At 49.3% G+C, this 23,766-nt stretch overlaps 3 protein-coding genes across 4 annotated transcripts; all 3 read right to left on the bottom strand.

The window, feature by feature from the left end:
- Nucleotides 1–6,601: 6,601 nt before the first annotated feature.
- Nucleotides 6,602–8,429, bottom strand: LOC120641978 (FCS-Like Zinc finger 6-like). The gene is made up of 2 exons (XM_039918334.1): nt 7,988–8,429; nt 6,602–7,113 (listed from the first exon to the last, which is right to left on the bottom strand). Exons 1-2 carry the CDS (start codon nt 8,308–8,310, stop codon nt 6,945–6,947), a joined length of 492 nt encoding a protein of 163 aa, XP_039774268.1. The 5' UTR covers nt 8,311–8,429; the 3' UTR covers nt 6,602–6,944.
- A 5,655-nt stretch (nt 8,430–14,084) lies between these two features.
- Nucleotides 14,085–18,520, bottom strand: LOC120641961 (aspartic proteinase-like protein 1). Of its 2 annotated transcripts, none has more exons than XM_039918324.1 (10): nt 18,035–18,520; nt 17,570–17,705; nt 16,479–16,742; nt 15,833–16,060; nt 15,587–15,725; nt 15,443–15,513; nt 15,248–15,347; nt 14,636–14,699; nt 14,485–14,556; nt 14,085–14,396 (listed from the first exon to the last, which is right to left on the bottom strand). In XM_039918324.1, exons 2-10 carry the CDS (start codon nt 17,683–17,685, stop codon nt 14,173–14,175), a joined length of 1,278 nt encoding a protein of 425 aa, XP_039774258.1. In that variant the 5' UTR covers nt 17,686–17,705; nt 18,035–18,520; the 3' UTR covers nt 14,085–14,172. The 2 variants fall into 2 exon arrangements, with proteins under 2 accessions (XP_039774258.1, XP_039774250.1); XM_039918316.1 differs by having other exon boundaries at nt 16,479–16,708.
- Nucleotides 18,521–21,718: 3,198 nt separating this feature from the next.
- On the bottom strand, nt 21,719–22,686 carry LOC120657725. Its single transcript, XM_039936149.1, has one exon. It carries the CDS (start codon nt 22,596–22,598, stop codon nt 21,828–21,830), a length of 771 nt encoding a protein of 256 aa, XP_039792083.1. The 5' UTR covers nt 22,599–22,686; the 3' UTR covers nt 21,719–21,827.
- Between the last annotated feature and the right edge of the window lie 1,080 nt (nt 22,687–23,766).

Here is a 23,766-nt window from a genome sequence, read left to right as displayed (position 1 = left end):
GCTAGTGGACTTTGCCCCAACTGCACGCCAGGTCAGGCTCCTTGCAGCCAGCAGTAGGCGCGGTCATAAGCCATGCTCTAATGAATTTGGTGAGACTGTCTTTGTTTGAGTCAAGGCTTCGATTTATTTGCTGACCCTCCTGGACAAAAAGGCGTTGATCATCATACCGTCGCTTTGTCACCGGACTGAGATGGAAAGTTTTGTTCTTTGTAGGGTGGTAAAAAGTCTTAAATTTTAGTTTTGATTGTCTAAGGATCGAGCTCTGAAAGAGTCAGGTTTTTATCTTATACAATTTTTAGCAAAACATATGTAAAGATTAAATTGAACTGTTAGATACCACTAAGATCTTGGTCCACCGTTACCAAGTCCTTTGTTTGCTTCCAAAGGAAGGGCAGCGTACTGAGCATTCCAAATAATGGAGACCCAAGGTGGATTTAGGAATTTAGCTACAAGAACATCGCCTGAGTTGTCGATCTGCAGTCACATACGAGTCAAGCGAGCACAGATGCTGCTGGGCCATTCCTTGCTTGTAAAGTGGCTGTTGTTTTATGTCCGTGAGCACTGCAGTGAGACTTCTTTCTTCAGCATCAAGGGTGGCGGCAGGAAGCAAATGACAAGGCCTGATACCTTTTGAGCTTCCAGAATGGACATGCAGCAGAGCACAGGCAGACATGGACGGGCAGGACGGCGGCCCAGATTATAAACACGGCACCGTCTGGGAATCTGCTGCTCAGCTAACCAAGCTGCGCGAAGGATAGAGTAGTCGGCAGTGGTGACCTCTCAGAATAAACAAGCCACATGATCACAGCAACGGACGCTCGTCCCAACTCGGAAGTGGCACCCATAATTTGTGTCGTCAGCGGCGGCCACCAGAAGTTCCAGAAACCTCTCCTTTTCCTTGCTTTTTGGTGGTACAACGACACCACGCAATACAAAAGAAAAAGGTAAACCACTTGCCAAAAAAAAATACGGGCATGGCCGCATGGGCCTTGGGGAAGACACCTAATGGGGAATCTACAAGCATTTTCTTAAACTGTCTGTCTGTTCAAACAACGGTGAGAGGACTCTCTGCTGTCTCACAGCAGGTGCAATAATCATTTAAAAGGAATCCTGTACATGTGTGGATTTCAGAGTAATTTCGCTGAAAGTCACCTCTCCTTTTCTTTTCTTTTCTTTTTTACTGGAAGAAGCCTGTGCCCAGAGTCACCTGTGTTGTATAGTACTACGTACTTGTTGTAACACTCAGCTATTAATTCACTGCAGTTAAGCTAATTAAGGTCATTAGTTTCGGACCTAAATAGAAAACCATAAGTTAGCAATCTCTTTGTCAGTCTGGCCCCGACCGGTCTAAACCGAGTTGGCGGTTTTGGGCCCCACAGCATTTAAATCACTCTCCTCTCTCTCCCAACGACCCATTCACCCTCCCCAGCTCTCTCAGCTCGCCCTCCCGAGCTCTCTCTCCCTCACCCCTCACCCCAAACCCTAATCCCCAAATCCTTCCTCTCCATTGGATTCCCAGGGCCGGGGGAGGATCAAATCAGCGTGGGGGATCATCTCCTCCTCGATTCCATCCTTGGGGAGCGGGAGATTCAAGTTCTTCACGTGAAAGGGACTCATTCAAGGTAATTTAGGAGTTTGGATCGATCTCTTGTTCTAGAAAGTTTTAGGTGGTTTCCTCTGGTCAAAAGCATCCACATGAACCCCTGAACTAGATCCTAAAAAGTATTTGGAGTGGTGGGCGATTTTTGCCGCGCCAAGGATTCTAGGTTTTGGTCTGGGTAGGACCGGTCTGACCGGTCGGAGGGACCGGTCTGACCGGTATAACGATAAGTTAAGGGAGACCGGTCTGATCGGTCGGGTGGACCGGTCTGACCGGTATAGCGGTGGCTGAGAGGGGTAAATTAGGGTTTGTTGGTGTGGTTAGTTGGAAATTTGTTTGGTTAATTGTTAGTGGTAATTTTTATGAATCATGCATGCATTCTCATATCATATGCATATGCATACGTGTAGCAGCCGCGACAGAGGAGGTCATGTACGAGGTGGTTGCAGAGCCACAGGAGCCCCAGGGGCAAGCCCCGCAGCAGGAGGTTCTCGAGGAGCCGGCCCAAGGCCCGGCTAACCCTAGTGCTGAGCAGCAGACTCAAGGCAAGCCCCGGAGCACAACCTATTAATTTTAAATTATGACATCTATGTATGTATCTATTACTTATGCATTACATATAGAAACTGGTTGAAACCCTAGTTGCATGATCTCTATGTTTTATTGAGTTTATACTAGTATGATAGGACGATAGTAATGCTATGCTTAAGTGTTCTCGGTAGAAGACGAGTGACTTCTTGTCACTCGCGAGATATAAGGTATATAGAAGTCGAGTAATTTCCAGTTATTCGCGAGACATAGGTTATGTCTACTAATATTACAGTACTTGAGTATTGAAATGGATATGGAGATGTGAGACCGGGCGGGGATGATGTATTGGTATGGCCGCAGGACAGGGTTCCTGGGTGCCTTAGCCCCGTCTGAGTCGATTAAGGACCGATCGTTGTCGGCAGTGCTGATCGGGGATTGAATTGTACTAACCGCATGCCGGGAGTAGGAGGTAGTCGAAATTGGTAAGCCGATTACTGCTTTGATTCGAAAGTACAGAACTTCTACCCACTCCTAAGGGCGAGTCGAGTGGCCGCGGAGAATCGGGACGTATATGTTTACTTTTGGTGGTCTCTCGTAGGGATCGACTGACTATATGCAGGTGGGGCGGTTCTGTAGTTCGAGGCAGAAAAGAGAATGGTTGGCATGTATAGTCCGACGGGGCAAATGCGTGCCGTGTTGGTTAGGTCCACCTTGCAGGGTTAAATCGGATCGATTCGCCGTGTCTCGCGGTCATGAGGGCCTTGATCTCTTTGCTGCATCGTAGCAAAATGTTAGAATGTGAATTATGTATAATATATAAAATATTGAGCACATTGAATTATTTTTGCTTGCCTCACCATGATTGCTATAGTGAGTCTATGCAAATATTAAATGAGAGTTAATTTATATAGAACCTGGAGCTAAAATAATGAAAGTAAGGAATTACTTTAGTCGCTCTTTCTGCAAAAATAACCACCAGCCAAATGTCGTGCATGTCTAGGTATGTGGGCTAAGTTATACCCACTGGTCGGGTAAGCCTTGCTGAGTATTAGTATACTCAGGATTTGTTGCCACAATTATTTCAGGCCATCCGGACGTCGACTTCTGCCCCTGCTGTGTCAAGTTCATCCGCCGGGATGCAGAGGGGTGGGAGGTGGTGGAGCGAGACCCTTAAGTTAGGGGATTGTTGGGTTGTACACTCGAGGGCAGAGTGTTCAGCCTCCCAGTTTTGCGCAGACCGGTCTGACCGGCCCGTGGGACCGGTCTGACCGGTGGAGGCGGCAGTATGGTGCCGACCGGTCCGACCGGTTGGGTGAACCGGTCCGACCGGTCGAGAAGGATCAGAACTGGTGATAGTTAGAATAGATGTAGGATCTTTTGATTTCGAACTTCAGACCATCTATTGTAAAGTTTTATAAATTAATTGTATATATTTGAACTCGGTTTGTAAAACTTATTGTTTTTTTTTCATTGAGTTTATATTTTCAAGTAATATGCCGTGCTTGTACCATCTGCGCCCACCTTCGCGTGGGACTACCGGTGTTGTTTTGTTCGGGCCGTGGGTTGAGAAAGGATCGCCAAATTAAACCGTTAAGCTAATGCACCCGATGTGTTTAAATGACGGACATTACGTTTAATTAGAGTTTTAATTTGAAGGTTCCGTCACACTTTGATCCCAGCAAGGTAAGCCACATGATAACGGTGTGGACGGATGTCGTGTAACTGCCGCGACAGGCGCATGTTCACGGCATTTCTCTATACTCTATGTCCTGTTGCGTAGCCAGGGGCCGGGCCTGCCTCTGATGACAAGGGAGGGGATCAAAAGGAAATAGAAAAGAGGATTAAAGAATGCAACGGTTTCCCATCCACGGCAGGATCGGAGGCCGGCGATGAAGTACGCAGCTAGACTCCTGACTTCGGGGCTTGCGGAGTCGAGACAGACGGACTGGCACAGCCAGCAGCCATGGAACCTACATTAGTTGTCTTTTTTGAAAAGACATTTTTTTATATTTGAAGTACTAAATATCGATTAATTATAAAATAAATTACAGAATTTGTCTGTAAATCGCGAGACGAATCTAATGAGCCTAATTAATCCGGCATTAAAGATTGTTTATTGTAGCATCACTGTAGTAATTTAACATCTAATTACGGCCTAATTAGATTTATTAGATTCGTCTCGCGATTTACAGGCAAACTGTGCAATGCATTTTTTATTTCGTCTATATTTAAGTCTCTATGTAGGTGCCGGAAAAAATTTGGAATTTTAAATTTTGCAATTAAACAAGGGGTAAACCTTGTTGCTCGGTGGCCATAAAAAGACAACTGTGCAATGTACTCGGAAATGTTGAAGTACCACTAGCGGCAAAATTTTCAATTCTGAGAAGAACAGACCTGCAGAAGTTATGGATAGAGCTACAAGACGGAGCCTAGACGAACCCTTTTTGTAGGCCTTATCAGCAGCGCTGTCTATCCAGACTCCAGAGAACAGACGCATCCGTGTGTTCCCAAGGCATGACCGTACTGCCGTGCGGTGGTCAGCGGTCACTCCCTGTCGTGCCCATCTCGCCTCGGCCTCGGGCTCCATCCGGGCGGCGGATGGACAGGCCGCCGCCGCGCGAGTCGTCCCAGCCTCAGGCAGCCCGTGACGTGACGCATGCCGTCCGTCCTTTCAATTGATCCGGCGAGGCGCCGACCGCCGTGCGCGCGCCGGCGCCGCAGGCCGGCACGTCCCGTCCCGGCGCTCCCTTCATCGGCGCCCGTCGGCCTCACGCACAAGAGCGAATCGCCGTACCGGCCGGAGACGCAGAACCAAAACGCCGTATGTCTGGTTGGACTCTACTCCTCCGCTGCTATCAGAACCGTCCCGAAAAGACTTTTCTTTTCGTTTAGCTTTCAAATTTTGTCCTACAAAAATTGTTCATCTAGATTGTGGTAAAATTCATCAAATTAAAAGCAATATCAAATATCAAAAAAGAATTGTATTGGAAAGGACATGAAGCCAATTAAATGTTTAAGTAGATGTTACTTTTCTAGTTCCAATGCATTTGCATTTATTGAGAATCTAGGGGACCAAATAAACAGCACGGTCTTCAATTACAACTGCTATAATTAATTGGGGGTAACATGGTCATTTTTTAGTATTAGTAACATATTTTTAAACGAACAGTCTTTCCGGAACAGGTGGAATATCTAACAGTCAACTCGTATAATGGTTCATTATTGATATATAGTCGTAGCTCATCGCTCACAAGGTACTCGTACATTGGAATCTGTGTGTCAAAGCAAGTGCTCCATCCATGTTGTAAAAAATTCGTGTTGATAACATCAACACGGTCTAAAAAACAACTTTAACTTAAAAAATATTTTTAATATAAAAAAGTATTTTTACGAAACTAGCTACATTTCAAAATGAATCTACTTACATCATTTTTATATTTTCAAAGTTAACCTAAAAAATTATTTATAGTCAAAGTATAAAATATTTGACTTAAGACAAACTCAAAACGATTTCCTTTACTGGAGTAAGCTATAAGTTTACAGCTAGTTTCGCCACAAAAATTAAAAAACTTTGTGAGAGAAAATATACTCCCATGTATTAACAATGAAGAACTAACTACTATGTACGAGTAAGTTAAGAGATAGGCTGTAAAGATCTTTTCAATCTCCTCCACCCTAGCATTAACGTGATGAAACATGCTTATTACTTGCTCTTTAGCATTTCCCACGTGTCGAATTCTCTCGGTTTCACACCGACAAGATGCGGACGACGCGACGTGCCAAGTGAATAAAGAGCTTCCTTTTGCGCCTGCCAAGAACAGGGCCGTGCTTGCTTCGTTGCGGAACAGAAAGCCAGTGCACAGTGGACGCCCGTGAGAGAAGCAGGCACACTTCGACTCGTCGTCGGCCACGGCCGGACGGCCCGACGGCCGGTCAAAAACTCGTGTTAAAAATCCAGGACCAGCCGCACCGCGTGTCAGAAGACCGGCCGGGCCGTGCAGTGCCGCGGTCGGTGGTTGCCGGGGGCGACGACGGGATTGATTCCATCGAGACCGGACAGGTCACGGGCGCCTCACCTGGTTCTAGGCCGTGCAGGACCACACCATCCGTCTAGAATGTGCAGCGCGGAGGATAACAGCATGCACTTGTCCTGTGGTTACGTTCGCCCCACTGCCGGACCAGACCGCTTTTCTGTCCTCTACCACTCCACCTGCCTGATAACTGATGAAGTGATCAGTGTTTGCTCTCTCTTCACCTGGGGAGCAGATTGTCAAATTTTGCAGCACAACACCCTGGCTCGTACCAACATCTCACTCATGACTCACTGCCTACGGCAGACTATCCAACAAACTGTCCAGCACCTACCTGATTGTACATCGCCTTGCCAAACATCTCATGTTAACATGAGATGTTTGGCAAGGCGATCAAACAAATAGCCAGATGCAATCAAAAGGGAAGGGAAGCGAGAGCTGGTAGGCAGTGATCTGTTGTTGCAAATACAGGTTCCTTTTTTTTCTTTGGACAGATAAGGAAAGCAAGATTCCAGAGATACATGCAACAGCCACGACTAAATCACTCATGACTGATGCATTCTTCTGCTGAAGATCTACTATCTCCCACTGCCGCTTCGGTTCATGAGCGACGACTCTAGAGTCTACTTAGAGCTAGAAGCTGTACACACAGACGCAATAGCACGGCCCAGGAAAACTAATAAGGGAAGGGACTGATCGATCTGGTGTCGCCTGCTCCTATCTGAGGGGTGCCAGGCGGCAGCATACGCCGCTCGCACCACGGCCGCCTTCGCGCCGGGGGGCTAGGCGGCGGCGACGGTCTCCCCGCCGCTGCCGGACTGGTCGGAGCCGCTGGCGCCGGAGACGGACGGGGCCTCCTTGATGGAGGTCAGGGAGCAGGTCTTCTCCATGCGCTCATCGTACTGGATCTGCTGCTCCCGGCACTCCTGGCTGCAGAATGCCACCTCACCCCTGCACGCAGCAGACAACAGAATCCAACCATCATGTCACGGACAGGTTTCTTTACAAATATAATTACCGCCTGATCTTGCACTCGACAAAAAAAAAATGTTTAACCTGCGGTAGATGAGGGATTAATTGCAACGAGTAAAGAATTGCGAGTTAGTAGATGGTTCCAAGCAGACAGGCTTGTATCACAATCGACGAACAGCTCATATGATTGGTCCCTTGTTTTTATTAATGATTTGCTTGGAGTGAAGTGTGTGGGCTTGACTCGTAATGTAAAATATACACACCTAAATGATGCGCCTGATGCATCTCGAGTAATAGTAAACCTAAGCAATATAATTGGAAATAAATAACATGCCGAAAGGAAGATTCGCATCAAATATTCCTTCCTATAAAAAACGGGAGGGAATTAGATTCATATATACTCCCGAGTACGAACCAAACGTGTCGGGTGCTGATGGAATCAGATGGCAATTAATTTCACAAAATCAGCGGGGATCACGGAATACTACCCTCAATCAATACACGGAGACAGATCAAATTACTTACTCCCCCTAATTCATTACGGATGTTGCGTAACAGCACGAGACCATCACGGAATTAGGAATCTCAAGGGCACCCTACGTAAACAGACAAGCATTGCGAGGGAAAAGAGATTCGATCCAAGCGAAATCCCGACGTAGAAAAGCGTGCTGATAAGAGCCACCCGTAGTAAATCGCGCGTAAAAGTTGAAAGGATCGAACGAAATCGCGCGCGAAGTTAGAAAGATCGATCGGAGCCACATAACTGTGACTCGAAAACAAAGGGAATTCCACCAGGCATTCCAGCGCTGAATCCGCTGGATGGTAAAGGCAGCTCCGGTGTCGATCTACGAACCTGTAGATGAAGGTGTCGTGGCCGGGTCCGAGGCGGCGGTTGCAGAGGCCGCACGCCTTCAGGAACGCCGCCGTCGTCTCGGCCCCGGCGAGGTAGCCGCCGGAGAAGAACCCCCTCGGCGCCGCGCCTCCTCCTCCGGTCCCCATCCCCGCGCCACTAGCAGGCAGGGAGCAGGACGCCGGCACGCCGCCGGCGCCCCGCTCCTGGCGGCCCTGCTTCGCCGCCGACGGCACCGTCACCATGCTCGCCGTCCGGGGCAGCACCCTGCTCCTGGGCCGCTTCCCCAGCGTCCTCCCCGACCCGATCCGCTCCGCCGGCTCCATTCCTCTCCCTCCCTCCCGCGCTCCGGCTCCCGCCGCCCCCTGCGATTTGATGGCCTTGTTCGTCGCGAGATTTGCAGAGGTGGGGAGGGAGACTGGTGGTGGGTGGGGGGAGGAGGGGTTTTGCGGAGGAGCGGGGGGCATAAAAGGAGGCGCCGTGGAGCGACGCGTGGGATCCGGGCCGTCCGATCTCCCCGGCAGAATCTCTTCGATGCTTCCGATCTGATGTGGACTGGGCCGTCGTTTGTGGCTTCTAACCCGCGGTTTAGGGAAGCTTTCCTAGGTTCACCACCTCGCGCCGCCCCCGCTGTGAACTCTGCGGCCACATACCAAATACTACTGTATCGGGAGGCTTTTTTGCGCTATGTACATGCAAAGTTGGACAAAAACTTATAAAGTCCAAAAAATATATATGATTGTAACAGAGCGTTTGAGGGCTTTATATAATAACGAGTAAATGTCACTGGCGTTATGAAGCAATGGTATCGCTATATATATGTTGGTGTTATTTACTATACTAGAGGAGTTTTTTTTTTGTATTTGGATTTGGTAAAGTAATGTACGCCGCTTGAAGCTTCTGCATGACGTGACTATCAGTCGGTGCTATACGTGTACAAATTGTCGCAACGTACAATTTGTCAAGAACGGCACCACACTAGAGTTTGTCTTGCGTATTGAACCGAATAAGACATAGCATCGGCGCTGGAATCCACTATTGATTTGTTTGTCATCGTAAAAGTTGCCATGTAGTTGATGTACCATGCAGTGGATTAGTGTCGATATGCATGGTGCCATATCTACTTATCCGCCATGTCATACAGCGGATTGTAAGCAAACTATCTTTTTTCTCTTTTGTTTTTTTCCAGAGTGATTTATATTATAAGTCATATAGGGTTCATTCAGGCCATGTCATTATTTGACATAGGACACGTGCTAAAAAAATATTTTTGTAGGGGATCTTGTTTGAATATGACTAGCTAGTCCATAAAAAAAGCCATGAAAGAGTTTGTATCCATAGTTCTTTCTTTCTAACTAAAGGTATACTGGAGTATAAATCTATATGGTTTACACTTATACTTGATAGGATGTTTACATTCGATTGCATAAATTTACCCCGCGTAGTTTGAGAACCGATATTGAGGTCATCTTAATTTTGTCTACCAAACGATGCCACAAACATAGCAAACCCAGCATCATGTTAGATCCCATGGCATCTCTAGGTGCTATTTTCTACTTTTCTCCCACGAAGATTCCCGATGCTAAAGCATATTGGTGTGCACATCACTGCACATAGCAGCTGTTTATGATTCTTGTTCCCTCTTCTTCATGGCCATTCATCGTTTATGTCAATGGTCACTCAACAATAGTTAAAAGGTATAAGAGCTTGTGTGTGATCAAGTGTATATAGATGGCTGGAGAGACTTGGGCGTGGTCACTGGTTTTATTTTTCTTGGCTATGGTGTAGGCTAGCACGGTCGGACACGAGCACTTCAGTGCAAAGTTTGATTTTGTCACTTGGTTTCCTCCTTGAGACCAAGTTTTGCATGAGATCTAATGGTTTGATGTCATGGTACTTACTGAATCATGCCTATTCTATTCTACTGTATGTTCTATACTCCCTCCGTTTCAAATTATAATTCGTTAAATTTTTTTATATCAAATTTGACCACTCATCTTATTCAAAAAAATGTTAAGTTATTCTTAAAAAAATTTACTACTTAATAAAGCAAACTACAACAAAAGAAATGATATTTTGTATAATTTTTTGAATTGAATGAGTGGTCAAATTTGAGATAAAAAAGTAAATGAACTATAATTTGAAACTGAGAAAGTATACCTAGCAAACGAGTAAAAGAAATTTTCTGAGTTCAGCTGGACCCTCGGACCCGGTTGAACTTGAAGCCCCCGCGCGCGTACCGCATGCAAAACCCGCGCGTACCACGCGGGCGGCGGGGGAGCAAACCTCACGTCCTCACGCGAGGACGCAGAGACGCGCAGGCCACAGGGGTCGCGCGCCGGTGGCGGCCGCAGCCCGTGCGGCGTGCGAGCCAAGCCGAGGTCGGCATCCACAGCGGCCGAGGTGGCGGGCACCGGGCAGGCGGCCGAGCAGACATGCCAAACCCGTCGCCCTCGCGCGGCCGCGCCCGGGGCTGTGATGGCCGAGGCCGACGGCTCCTCCAACCTGCGGGGGGCTCCTGGCCCCGCCCCCACCGCTCCGTGGCGGCCGCTGGGGAAAAAAAAAACTGGTACGGTGGGCGGCCGCCCTGGCTTGGCCGCGCACGCACCCGAAGGCGGCCGCGCCGCGCGCGCGCGTGGTGGTGCTCCGTCTCCCCGTTCGGTTCGGGCGGTCGTTTTCTCTCGCTTTCTGAGCCCCCCGGCGCGGGTCGATCGCTTTCGCGGTTGGGCATTGGGCTGGGACGTCGCGTCGCGCCGTGGCGGGACGAGGGGACCCCGCGCAGGCGCAGGCGCAGGCGCGCGCTGCCACGCCACTTCCACCCCGCTCGTTCCGTAGTCGTGACGCGCTCTGCTCTGCTCGGTCGCGTGCTGGATCCACGCGCTGCGCGGGTGCCGAGCTGAGGCGACGACGAAAAATCTACTGGGGATCCTTCGTCGCTGGCTCACGAGATCGATCGATCGCCCAAAATATCGCCGGGCGCCCAAAAGGCTCGCCCCGGTGATGGAAACCAAGGCCAGGACGCCAAGCGATGCCCGCGAGACCCACGGGAATTTTACACGTTAGCGTCCGCGTGTACGAACCGGGCCGCCTGTTCGGCTGTTCCTGAAGCCGGGCAATCCTTTTCCATCCGCTTTTGCAGTAACGAAACCCGTAGTGCCGTGTGTGACGCCAGCCAGAGTGCGCGCGCGGTGGCTTGATCCCCCACTACCAGCAATGGCACGCGCATTTCTTCTTTTCTAAGATCCTCGGAAGGAACAGGGCGGCGGAATGCGACGCGGTCACGAGTGACAGATTTGAGATTTCTCGTGTCGACAAGCTCGATAGTATTCCGTGATGACTGACGGCCTGTGCTGGTGTGCGGCCTACACATATTTATTGTACGTGTTGCATACAGAGTACTCCTAGTACTACAATTGCAGATATCAGGACATCAGGTGAATAGTAGGTGACAATTGCAGGGAAGATCTTTTCAAAAAAAAAAAAACAATTGCAGGGGAGAATTGTGGCGTTCGGATTTTTTTTTAAACCAAACAAAGACGGCACTGCCAATACTCTAGGACCAGTTTGGCGCCAATCTTCTTCCACTGAAAGTGATCGGTGACTCACCATAGCAAGTTCGTAAGCTCGGATTCGAGTGCGCGTCAGCGCAGTCTCTGCACACTGACTGCAACAAAGCGCATCTTTCCATCAGTCAAGTTTTAGGACCCTACAAACCACGCTAACACTAGTGGGCGAGCGTGCAACTTTAGTCTTTGGCCCAACCCATTTACTTTGAAAGACCCTTGCCATTTGCCAACCCACCCGGCAACACCATGATGCCTGGCTACCGCTCTACCAGCCTACCACAACGATGCCGCCATGAAGGCGTGCACGCAGCAGCAAGGAGAAAGGCGATCTTGAAAGGAGGCTTTCCGCAGGCACAAAGGCCGGTCCTCTTCTACCTCAGCGCACACCCTTCGGGTTTGCCATGGGCCTCAACTCTGAACCTGATGGTGTCACCCTGCACCGAGCTCCATTGCTCTTGGACCGCGCTTTACCTATGTGAGATCATAGCGCGGCAGAGCTCACAGAGGAAAGCTGCATGACGCATAAAGTTTCAGACATCTTATGATCGATGGCCTTGCTTTCCGGCAACGTCTCAGACGAGAGCGTGCTGGTGTGTCTGTGAGAGCGACAGAGATTGACCCCTCAGAGCTAGCTGATCTCATGTTCCACTGCCTGATCCCAACATAAAGAACGGGCAGGGGATCTAAGCGCGTAGATTACTAGATACTAGAATCTATCGACGCAAAGTTTGCTTCTTGCTCCGCGTGCCATCGACCTAAACTCTGCTACGCTACATTCTTCCCTAACTTCACCACGCCACAGAGAAAACCTCACGAGATTCAGAGTGACAATACGATGCCACCATGTCGCTAGCCTTACTATATATCTAGTATCTACTGCCTCGCTACAGCTATTCCTGATGCTACCTAAACTGATGGTAACTGAGCTGCTGTGTCGAGCACACGTAGGGCGTCACATGACGGAGCAGGCGTTGGGGTTGTCGTCGCTGAACAGGTCGGTGATCTGCTCGGCGCCGATGGCCGCCTCCACGCTCCTCGCCGCCGGGTAGTGGTAGTAGCCAGCCGCGGCCGCGTTCGCCCACCTGCCGCCGTCGTGGGCCTGCAGCTGGGCCGCCCCGACGCCGTAGGCCGCGGGGGCGTAGTAGTAGCCGCCGGCCGCAGCAGCGGGCCACGGCTCCGCCTTCTTCCCCGTGGACTGGGCCCGCCGCAGCACCGCCAGCGGGTCCACCTCGCCAGTGACCGTCACCTTCTGCTGCTGCCTGTTCACCTCCACATGATGCACTCCTGCAGGCGGCGGCTTCAGAGTCATTAACCGCCACTGTAAATTAAAATCGAAAAAAAATACTTCGATTTTCGAAGGAGATTTCCCTTGACTAGTGTAGCTCTCAGTGCTAGGTGCCGGAATATGTGGTTGCATTATTGCAGGAAAAAAAGAATGCTGGGAAAAGCTTAGACAAATGACATGATTGTCATCACCGACCGACTCACTGAGTGCAGAGTGCTCATCATCAGGAGCAGGGCTCTGAAGGTTAGTCGTGGGCTCAATGCTGGCGAGCAACGAAAAACTTAGCGCCAATGCGCAGGGCCAGGGGACCAGAGCGACGGGTGACCAACCTCTCATGCCGGAGAGCGCCTTCTTGACCTCGCGCTCGCAGCGCTCGCAGTCCATCCTGACCCTGAGCTCCACCTCCCGCAGCGGGCGCCGCAGCACCATCTTCTTCCTCCTCTCCCTGGGGCGGCCATTGATGGCTCCCAGCAAGCCGAGCAGCTGCCTCATGGCGCCTCCCATGGGGGATGCCGCAAGGCCGGCCCTGGGTGAGCTATCTTTCGAGTTTGTGAGGTGAAAGTGGTGAAGGAAGGAGCCTAGCTAGGCAAGCCTAGAGGGGCGCTGTCTGGCTTTGTCCGAGGCCGGCAGGGGCTGTACTGTTCGGAGGCCTGGCTTTTGAACTAGGAGGCAAGGGCGAGACGTTCGGTGTGACTGAGTGAGATGACGGGAGAGTGGCGAGGCTGAGTGCAAGATGGCGCTGCCGTGTTGGAGGCTGACAAGAGAGCACGACGAGGGGGGAAAGAGGAGCCGTGGTGCTATGCGGTGCGAGGTCTCGTCTCATGTGACGGTTGCGCAGCGCAGCGGAAGGGAATGGTGGTGGTGCGGTTGTGTGTTGCAGTAGGCCAAGCAGACTCGCAGAGCACGCCCAGGCAGGCGCTTGGGACGAGCGGAAGGTGCAAGAAATGGGGCTCTGCAAGGCTGAGGCTTTGGAAAGTGGATGTGGCCATGCCCATGCTGCCATGCGTGTGGAAGACGATGTACAGGGCGCTTCAGAGGACATGCTCGTCGTTTCCACACCAAGTCTGACGAGCGTTACATGACTGCATTCCTTGTTGGAGTTTCTAGGTGGTGAGCCAAGGAGGTTCAGAAAGATGAAAGCCAGCAAAGGGGACGGTGCCTGATCCATTCCCAGGGCCTATGCTAGAAAGAAATGGTTCTGAAAGACGCAAGCCAAACAAGAGGACGCAAGAGGGAAACGGCGGCAATATACACATCTATAATCTCATGCAACAAAAGGCATCATATATAAAGCACATATAATATACAGGGCTATGGTTTAGTATTCTATCAGTTGTTCATGAGATGAAGAACACAGTGGACATTGTCAGCAACAGCAACGGGTAAGAGCTAGCGAGGAGCTTCTGTAGATTCGTCGTTGCACTGGAGGGCGGGGCCGTGCCTGCGACCGCAGGCGTCACTGCCGGCGAAGTCTGCTGCTCGTTCGACGGCAACGGGTCCTCTGGACTGTTGTGCTGCGATGGGCCCAAGGGAACAGTCGTGCTGTTGTCAACGTCACGGCCTGCGTTTACAGGAACGGGTGTTACCATATTTAAGACTCGGGTGAATGGTGAATTTAGTATTCACTGGTAGGTGGGGCATTGTCTTACATTCAGAGCGGTACCAGCCCAGCTTCATGTTTTCTCGGTCGAACACCACATGATATCCAACAAGGAAATTCTCTGCATTTCACAATTAGATTGGATGTATGTACACGAAATACCAAAAGAACAAACAGCATAGATTCATTGCAGCACTTACGGGCGATAATTCCGATAGGTTCCGATGATGGAAGGATGGCTAAGCAGAACCCAGCGAGTGCTCCCTGTAAATCAGCCAGCACACTAGATGATCAGCTATAGCTCTGAACTAATCCGAAAGGTTTTTAAAGTTGAGTTCTATCGGCATGGAGTCTAAAGGTATTAACAACTGCAGCAAAAATTCCATGTTAAGGGTACATTGCAACTCCATACGACCTTGTTCAGAAAAGGATCAGTTTCTAAATCCCAAGGATCTGTATCCAAATCCCTCCCAAACAGGCCCTTTTAATGGGAAAATTTCATATTCTGTTGGTTTATGATAACCAGCCATGTGAACTAAACAAAACATCTAAATCAAACAACCGTGGCAACATGTAAACCAGCACGTTAACTCAGTTGGCATGCATGCAAGCTTTAAATGTACTAACTCAGATCTTTACAGAAGCAAGCTCAAACTGAGCAGCATTTCCATTCAGGAGCTTGTACTTCAAAATGTACTGATTGACAGCAAAATGACACGTGTGTAAGATTCACTCAACATGATGTCCATCATCATCATCAGCTAATTAATTTTGAGGCCTTTTTTTTCCCTCGCTCAACAAAGAGAACATACCTGTTTGTCATTAAATGGAAGGATAGGATTAACAGCCTGGAAGCTCTTGTTCGCAGTAAAAGTCAGAGTTATGGTCGGTACATCAGGCATCTCAAGAGGACTGTATGTAATCGCATATCAGAGGATTTATTTGACAGAATCATACAAATCAAACAGGTACTAGACGACCTTAAATGCAACCACAAGTTTACTCACCTAGCACTGTAGCAATATTTCAATGTACTGTCTTCATAAGTCACTCTGGAAGCATTCATTTGTTTGTCAAACTGAAATTTTAATACCAAATTAGTACTGAAAATTATCCATAAAGGAACCAGCTGCAAATAGGTGCATGTTCACCTCCACAGTGATAGCCTTATAAACGTCGGGAGGAAGGGAAGTAAATGATGTTCCGCTATCAACTAAAGCCTCGAAGCTAGTACCCTCAAGACATTTATGTCCAATACAAGATTTGTCGACATTAACAGCATAAGTTTGACTGTAAAATTAAGAAAGAAAAATGTAAGTTGAGCTGTAATTGATTTCACGAAAAAGTGCAGAAACAGATGGCTGTAGCTGATATGTTAATCACTTTGAGCCACTCACAGTTTGCCATACAGAGGAACAAATGGTGTAGATTGTTGATTGGACACTCCTTGATCTCCAAAGAAAATTCTCCCAGAATTATCTTCCTTAAAGCACATCGAGAAGGAATTCCGAATTAGTCCAGCTCTTGCTAGGAAACTAGGAACTGATATATCTGCCATTCCAAGGCCAAGGAGTCCATCCGGTGCAATACCATCCAAATAGACGCCACTTTGCTTTCTACCACAACTATACCACAAGGATACAGTATATTAATAATAAGAAATGGCAGAAAGTCAGGTAATCATAATACTTGACTACTCAAGTTACCGAGTACTACAGCAGCATCTGTAACACCAGTTATTTTGTTCCAAGATTGCATTGAGGCATGTAACAAGGCAAGATGAAATAACAAAGCAAAGAATGGCTATGTCTTAACATACTAATGTCTTATGCAAAAGCATAGATAAGATACCTACAGAGTGTACGCACTATTTATGAGCAGTTCACTGGTAAACATCAGCAACAGAATGTTGTTCAGCAGGAACAATCCATGTGAGGGCAATGTGATTTGTCAAGTAATGCCAATGAAACAGGATTGTTTATGAAACGGAAGTACAAATGTCCTGTTGAGGGAGAAAGTGACAGAATCACAGAAAAATCTTACCCAATAATAACTGAAGCATTCACTGGTACATGGTCCTCCCTGGAGTAGAAGTGCACTGTATCTTCAATCAGCAAACCAGAGCTGGTAGTGTTTTCAGAAAAGTAATCAATATTGTATGAGCAAGGCTGCTTTGGGTTTGTGCAGCCTGAACCCAAGCATAGCTCATGGCTGCAAGGAAGATGCCGACTTGTTGTTGATTCAGCAGGCTTGTATATTCCGAGATCTCTATCCTGCATAATAGATGCTCCATTTATGACGGAGCACCTGCCAATCAATCACTGGAAATAAGCACTAAACTGCTTCAAAATGTAGTTGTCTCCTCTTGTTCGTGAATTTGTTATGAAACAATATAAGCAACATAAAACCAAAAAGAATTAAAGAATCAGAATTCACAGATCATGCCACAACTTGTACATGTCACTTGGGTTCCTAATCTAAAAACAAAATTAGCCAGCACCAAACTTGCAAGTGATGCCACTTTAAGTAATAGATAAAATTAGCAGTGAAACGTAGGCATGCAACTGATGCGGATTATACATGAAATTTGTTGCATGCCCATGTGACATTTTTCTTTTGGTGGTAGCACAGAGCTAAATTGCAATTGAATGGTGGGGCAAATAATTTTCCATCAAAATGTAGATGGATTCCATGTGGTAATTTTGGTTCACATGATGGTGTGTAAACTTCACAACTCTACTTGCATGTTGCAACAGTAACAGCTATCATAGTAAAATTGAAAGCGAAAAAGACCTCGTAAACACGATGACAAATTTACAGAACAGTCAAGTTAGTTTCCAAGTTTATAACCTCTTTGCAATTTTTTTTTTTGCGAACTCCAACACCTAGCCAATGGAATCAAAACGAATTTCATGACATGTATTAGCTTCTTCAACAAAGGTTTGAACGTTATTACTTGTCGAAGAGCTGTTAAAGCCTTGAGGTAATCATCTGCGGCAACATTTTTACATTAACCTAGTCAAATATGTCTTAAAAAAATAGGTTCTCATACGTCTCTACTCAAGCTGACACAACCATTTCACACTATATCTGCAGACACTAACATCACCCTACTGATCAAAAGAGATGCATACCAGACTTCCTCGGTAGCCAGATAAAGGAGCACACTGGATACAGTCACAGGGTACCCAGAATAGGTCACTCCCGGTGTCCAATGCAACCAGAAAGGAGGTGTTTGGCGTCCCAACATCCACCCAAGTGTAATATAACCTTCATACCAAAATTTAGACGAAATAATATTAGTTTACAAGCACTCCAACAAGGCCTCGCTCTCTGACAGCAAAACAGTAAAACACAGCGAGAACTACCTCGCTCTGACTGTAAAAACCAGTAAAACAACAGTCCATCCCAACCAAAATGACAATGCTTCCCGTACGTGTAGTACATAACTTTTATTTTTTGTTAAAAATAGCCCACATTCTTTTATCTGTCTTGTAGTAGTGCAATTTAAAATACTACACTATAGCATTCACTGTGGAGCAGAACAGTAAAATGTTAAGGAGCGTAAAGATCTAACGGGGGCAGGGAATGCGGCGCACCAGCCTAAGTTGCCGCCGGAGGAGAAGGTGCCGCCCCCTTTGGAGAGCGAGAGGAGCTGGTACTTGACGCCGAGCCGCCGTTTCTGCCGTTGGAGATCGCTCCTCACCAGCGCGCGGTAGTACTCCCCACTCCCGCGCCGCGGCCACCGCTCCCCGCTCGGGCCCGCCTCCAGCCGCGCCTCGTCTGACAGCCGGTGCACCATCCTCGAAGAGAGCGTCGCCGCGGCCTCAGCCGCGGAAGCTGCCGCCGCCACGGCGAGCAGCAGGAGGGGGAAGACGAGCTGGAGCCGCATGGGTGGATCTGAATGAGCTCGCGGGGGTGGATCTGAGCGTAATGCTGCGCGGTGGTGGGAGGAGGGGATCTGCTTCTAGGGTTTGGCGAGCGAGAGGCGAAGCGTGGAGCAGGGAGGCGGTGGTGGGCGGGCGGGCGGGCGTGGAGCGGGGAGGGAGGTGACTGGGGCGGTGGTGTGGAGGTGGTGATGGTGGTCTGGAAGTTAGCGCAAAAGGGAGGAAGGCGGAGACGGTTTTGGACTTTTGGTCGTTTTCTTCATAAACCCTGTAGAAGTTTCAAATTAGTTTTCAACAGTGTTCAAACTGTGATAGTGGCGACTTTTGAAATAGGAAAAATATAAGAAGCGGTATTCTCCCACATGTAACATTTTCTTGATGACAGTTTGAATTAGTTAGCGATGGATGGCATTCAAAATTACTTTGTCCAAGCTTCATGTTACATTAAAATAGTGTATGAAGCTAATGATTTTCTCTTTTAATTAGTATATTAATACCTAGGTATTACCAAAATTATAATGTTGAGGGCAGGAGTACACTGTAAACTCTAACCTCGATTTTAAATGTAATTGGGCTCTTAAGTGGTCGTTTAAGTTCCAGCCTAGAATTAGATACAAAGGACTAATTTAAGCAAATGGTTGCATATGATTCCAACTATATATGCAAATTACTTTCTTTTTTTCTTTTTTTATTGTTGTCGTTGCTATGCGCCTCTGCCTAATGGTTTTAGCGTTAATTGTTGACTTTTGGTGCAGAGTATCTTATAAGCGAGGTTCCAAGTTTTGGCGCATTTAAACATCATTTTTATGTACATAGTTTTGTTCAGGTATTCTAGACGCTAATTTCTGATGACATGGTCACAAAACATATGAATTACAGCGGATAAAAGCACACAAATGCCTTTGATAATATGAGGGAAACGGAGGGCTTAGCAGCTTATTTGCACAAGTTTGTTTAATGGAGTTTTTAGCAGCAGCGGTCCATCCGCTCCCGCTCATATGACCAGAGTCCCCACACAGCCACCTCGAGGCACCGCGCGAGGTGGGCCCCATGTGGGAGTGGGTGGAGCTGTGTGTCACCCGTTGTTGGTCGCTTCGCTTCCGCGTGAGCCCCGCCGCGACCACCAGATGGAGATGGGCGGCGCAGGCGCTGATGAAACGTGCCGAGCGGCCGCCCCGCCTGTCAGAGATATAAAAAAAAAAACCGTGCCGCCGTCCAGCTGGCGAGGCGCGGTCCCGCTCCCGCTCCCGCTCCCGCCTACGCGTATGATTCCTTGAGTCGATTAAAGTAGAAAATGACACCAGATAATATCCATCCATAATTCGAAACGCACATGTTCATATTGCTAGATGCCTGTACATGTGGAAAGAAAGATTGCCCCGCCTTTGTAATAAGATTTTTAAGTCTCTAGTCGAACCACCAGTGGTGGTATATGTTTTTCTTTCGTGAGGATATGATCATATCACCGTGTGTGCGTTTGTGAACGTCTGGTTTGTATTATATTTCACAAAAAAATGATCATATCACTGTTGAGTGTCGATTGATGAATAATCACATGGATCACGAAAATAAGGTTATGTTTACACCATCATCAACAAAACAGAAAGAAAGAAAGTTCATTTAGAAAAAGAAAAAAAAAGGCCGCCGTCGCAATATCTCCGGAGACACCCTCAATCATCATGCGGCAAAAAAGGACTTTTTACAGGACGTGACGAATCACAACCGCCCCGCCTCTTTTGGTACGTGTCAACGCCCTCCATGATATTGCTCCCGTCCCGTTCCTCCTGAGAAAAGGAACTTTGCCAGTAGCTTTCTCCCCGGTCCCGTCAATACAGAAACTCCAGAAAAAACAAAAATTCACGAACACCAGTAGCTGTAAATACAAATGGCTGAGCCAGCAAGAGAGAATTACAAATTATCATATGAAACTTGTCATAGAATTCTCAATCTCTTGTAGTGAAAGCATTAGCAGGCATCGTATCACAAATCACTCGTAACCAAGGCTTTCTTTGGGGGTGTGAAATACCAACGTCCAACGTACTCCTCATAAGCAGCATTAGTTTTTGTTAGAGCGGTCGCAATACGGACAAATGGAACTCGCAAAAGCTGGAGCGCCAGCGACTCACTGTCACCGCCTCGTTGTTTTGTTTTCCTTTGTCTTGTCTCGGCTGCCTCCTCAGAGCAAAGTAAGTATTATAGTAGGCTATAAAAAACTAAATGTTGAGGTGGAAAAAATAGGAGAGAAGAAAGAGGAGAGGTGGACTGCAAGTTTGTAGCCAACTTGGACATAAGAAAAAAAAATCTTATGAGATGGACATGTAAATCTTATATTAATAATGAAGAACTAAACTACTATACTAATTGATTAAGAAAATAAGTTATAAAATTTTTTATAACTAATAACTGACTGTATTATTAGTCTTGCTGTCAAGCCTCAAGGCGAGTGCCCGAGCGGGCCAGCGACAGCTGCGATACAGGAGGCCGCGACCGCGACGTCGGGTTGGGAAACGGACAGCGCACCGCCACCTGCCCGTGTCCGCCCCTAGTTTCCAAGGACACGTGTTGCCTCCTCGTGCACGCACGGCACGGGTGCATGTCGGCCTAAGGCTAGCTCCAAGGGCACCCCGTATCCCTCCCCCCACCCTACGTAGAGGGGGCTTTGGGGGGAGCGAGCCCTCCAACGGCTCCCCCCACAGCTCCCCCTATATACGGGGGGAGTTGAAACTCCCCCCGTATATAGGGTGAGTTTCAACTCCCCCTATATCTCTAATCACACTGTTTCTTCGCGATATTAATTCTGTTTGAGTCCCGTAACACAATGATAATGCGTATTATGACAGTATAAATATTGTATGATTTTTTTTAAATTCAAAAACATTAAATAAATAGTTAGTTAATGAGTGATAGTATATAGGGGAATAGATATGGGGGGAATGGTTGGAGGGAAGGAGTTATAGGGGGAGGAATCTTTTGGAGGGAGGTAGTAAAATATAGTAAATAGTACATTTGGGGGGAGTTGGATGGGGGGAATGGTTGGAGAAAGCCTAGGGTAGCGGCTTTGGGCTGACCACCACCAAACGGAGGGCTTCTCCATCCTCCGGACGACAAGGCCCATGGGCTGACCGCCGGGTGCATCCCTTTGGGCCTGGAGTGCACAGCGCAAGCCTTTACAAGTCACAATTATTTCTTTTCAAAAAGCATGTCTCAATTATCATCTTGGACACGCAGATTGATTACCCTGATTGTCATTTGAACCCAGTTGTACCTAATTCTTCGTAAATACAAAACCCAAATTGATCTGTAACTGCTGCTTCGGTCGTTGCTGCACATCGCCCCCAATCCTGTATACAGCGAGCGAGAAGTCTAGCGACGACGAACATGTACGTTTAATCTCACTAGTTACTCTCTTCATCCTCCAATTAGGGTATGGTTACAATTTACAAGGCACTACTGTATACAAGGAGCTACAAAATTTGTTTCTTCCTCGGCCACAACGGCTCGTCGATCAATGCACCATCCTCAGGCTGGGCATCATCTGGTGCAGCGAGCTGCTGCCGATCGGGTCTAACCTGAACACCTCCTCGAAGCATCCCACGGAGGACACCCGTGGCGGGGGCGCCGCCGGAGGTGCTGCCACCGCCTGCTCCACGCCGCCGACACCTCCTGCCGCCGGCGCGGCCGTGCCATCGCCCGCCCGCGCAGCCCCGACGACGTCGCGGCAACTTCGTCGCGCGCTGCTGGGTTCCCGGAGCGGGGGCGCCATCATCGGGGAATCGTCCTGGTGCTCGAGGAGCTGCATGGTGAGACGATCGCCGCGGCGGCGGGCGCGGACGCACTCGGGGCGCACGACGGGCACTATCCGGATCACGAGCCGCCCGTCGCCGGTGCGCGTCCGCCGGAGCGCGCCGCGGGCGACCAGCGAGGGGATGGGCGGGGGCAGCCGGCGCCTCGGGCGGCGGCGCCCGTACGACACCCAGAATCCATCCAAATCCTCTTCATCCTCCTCCGTGGTCTCCTCCTTTGCGGCCTCCTTCATACCCTCTTCCTCGTCCTTCTTTGCCTTTTCGATATCGTCACTGTGCCCGATGCTCGTCCCGTCGTCGCCGCTTGCTCCGGCGACGCCCTCGCCACCACCACCGGCACAGCGGCGCGACGCGACGACGGCCCGCGTCACGACGGCGGCCCGGGCGGCGTCGGGCGCGGCGAGCAGGGATCGGAGCCCGGAGGCCGCGGCGCTGAATCTCTCGGCGGAGTGGGGCGCGGACGGCAGCAGCATCGCCGGCCGGGAGAGCGGGCGGGCGGATAAGGTTAGCCGGATCGGATGTGGGTGGAGCGAGCGCCGAAGCGATCGGCCGAGGAGGAGCTCGGCGGGCGGGCGCGCGTGGTGCTCCGGGGATGCGGGGTTGACGCGCGTTTTATACGTGGGTGGGCGGGGGCGCGTTCACTCTTCCATCTATCTATTCTCCGGGAAGGCAGGAAGTCGCGGGCGCCCGAGCATCGCCCGTGACGACCAAAACGCCCGTGCGCCCGGCCAATTAATAGCCCCCCCGACTCGCACTTGGCCTTGGCCTCGGATAGGCGTAGCGCATGGAACCCCCGTGGTAAATTTATCCAGCCGCGGCCTTTGGATAAGCGCCCTGCGTACGGCGTACCAGCAGCGGTTGGATCGGAGTCGGACGGCTCTCCGTTGGCGAGGCGGCGGGAGTTACCGCGCGGTACGTGGCGTTGAGACGAACCGACGACCTCCCGATCTCATCCGCCATCAGAAAGTCGGGACTCGTAGACCAGCAGGACGGACTCTTCTGGTTCGAGATTGTGAAATGAGTACAGGACAGAGGCGCAGCCGGGTCACGGGGCCGCGAGCGAACCAACGGTCGGGGTCGCGCCAGGTGCGCTCGACTCGCACTGTGGGGGTTGAGAGTTGGTTGAGACAAGCGAGGCTGATTTTTTTTTTTTTTGAGAATTAAGCGAGGCTGACTGCGAGTCAGATTCCGAGGGCCATGCGAGTTGAGTATGGAGGGAAATCTGGCCCACTGCGTCGCAAAAAGCTCCACTACCTAGCCCATAAACAAACGTTATCTAGGCCTCCGTTTTATTTGAGTGGGCTTCCCAAGCATTTGGGATTTTGGGCTCCACATGTTTAGCCCATTTGAAGCCTGTTTCCCTAGCATTTGGCCATTTGCCGCTATCCTTGTCACTGGCTTACTCATTCTTATCGACTGAATCGAGCCATCAGTCTCCTGATTGCTGTGCCGTAGTGGCAGGCAGACATGCCAACCTGCCTGTAAAGTCGTTGGAAAGCAGCATCACCTGCCGTTTGCTCGCAACACGAACCCTGATCGCGGGAGCAGTACAAAACTAGAACACTTTACTCCGCTGGCATCGAACTGACTCAGATTACTCCCTCTGTGTACACCTCGTGTCGGCAGCTGGCTGCTGGCCTG

This window comes from Panicum virgatum, chromosome 1K, assembly GCF_016808335.1.
Source record: "Panicum virgatum strain AP13 chromosome 1K, P.virgatum_v5, whole genome shotgun sequence".
Classification (NCBI taxonomy): domain Eukaryota; kingdom Viridiplantae; phylum Streptophyta; class Magnoliopsida; order Poales; family Poaceae; genus Panicum; species Panicum virgatum.
The sequence above is the reverse complement of the archived record's forward strand: the minus strand, read 5'-3'. Positions and strand labels throughout refer to the sequence as shown.

Coding starts and splice junctions, on each gene's coding strand:
- LOC120641978 (XM_039918334.1), bottom strand. CDS start 8,310: ATGGAGCCGGCGGAGCGGATCGGGTCGGGGAGGACGCTGGGGAAGCGG. Junction 7,114..7,987: donor CACGACACCTTCATCTACAG/GTTCGTAGATCG, acceptor TGCTGCGTGCAG/GGGTGAGGTGGCATTCTGCA.
- LOC120641961 (XM_039918316.1), bottom strand. CDS start 18,327: ATGCGGCTCCAGCTCGTCTTCCCCCTCCTGCTGCTCGCCGTGGCGGCG. Junction 14,700..15,247: donor TTCCATTTAATGACAAACAG/GTATGTTCTCTT, acceptor GCTGATTTACAG/GGAGCACTCGCTGGGTTCTG. Junction 14,557..14,635: donor ACCTATCGGAATTATCGCCC/GTAAGTGCTGCA, acceptor TGTGAAATGCAG/AGAATTTCCTTGTTGGATAT.
- LOC120657725 (XM_039936149.1), bottom strand. CDS start 22,598: ATGCTGCTGCCGTCCGCGCCCCACTCCGCCGAGAGATTCAGCGCCGCG.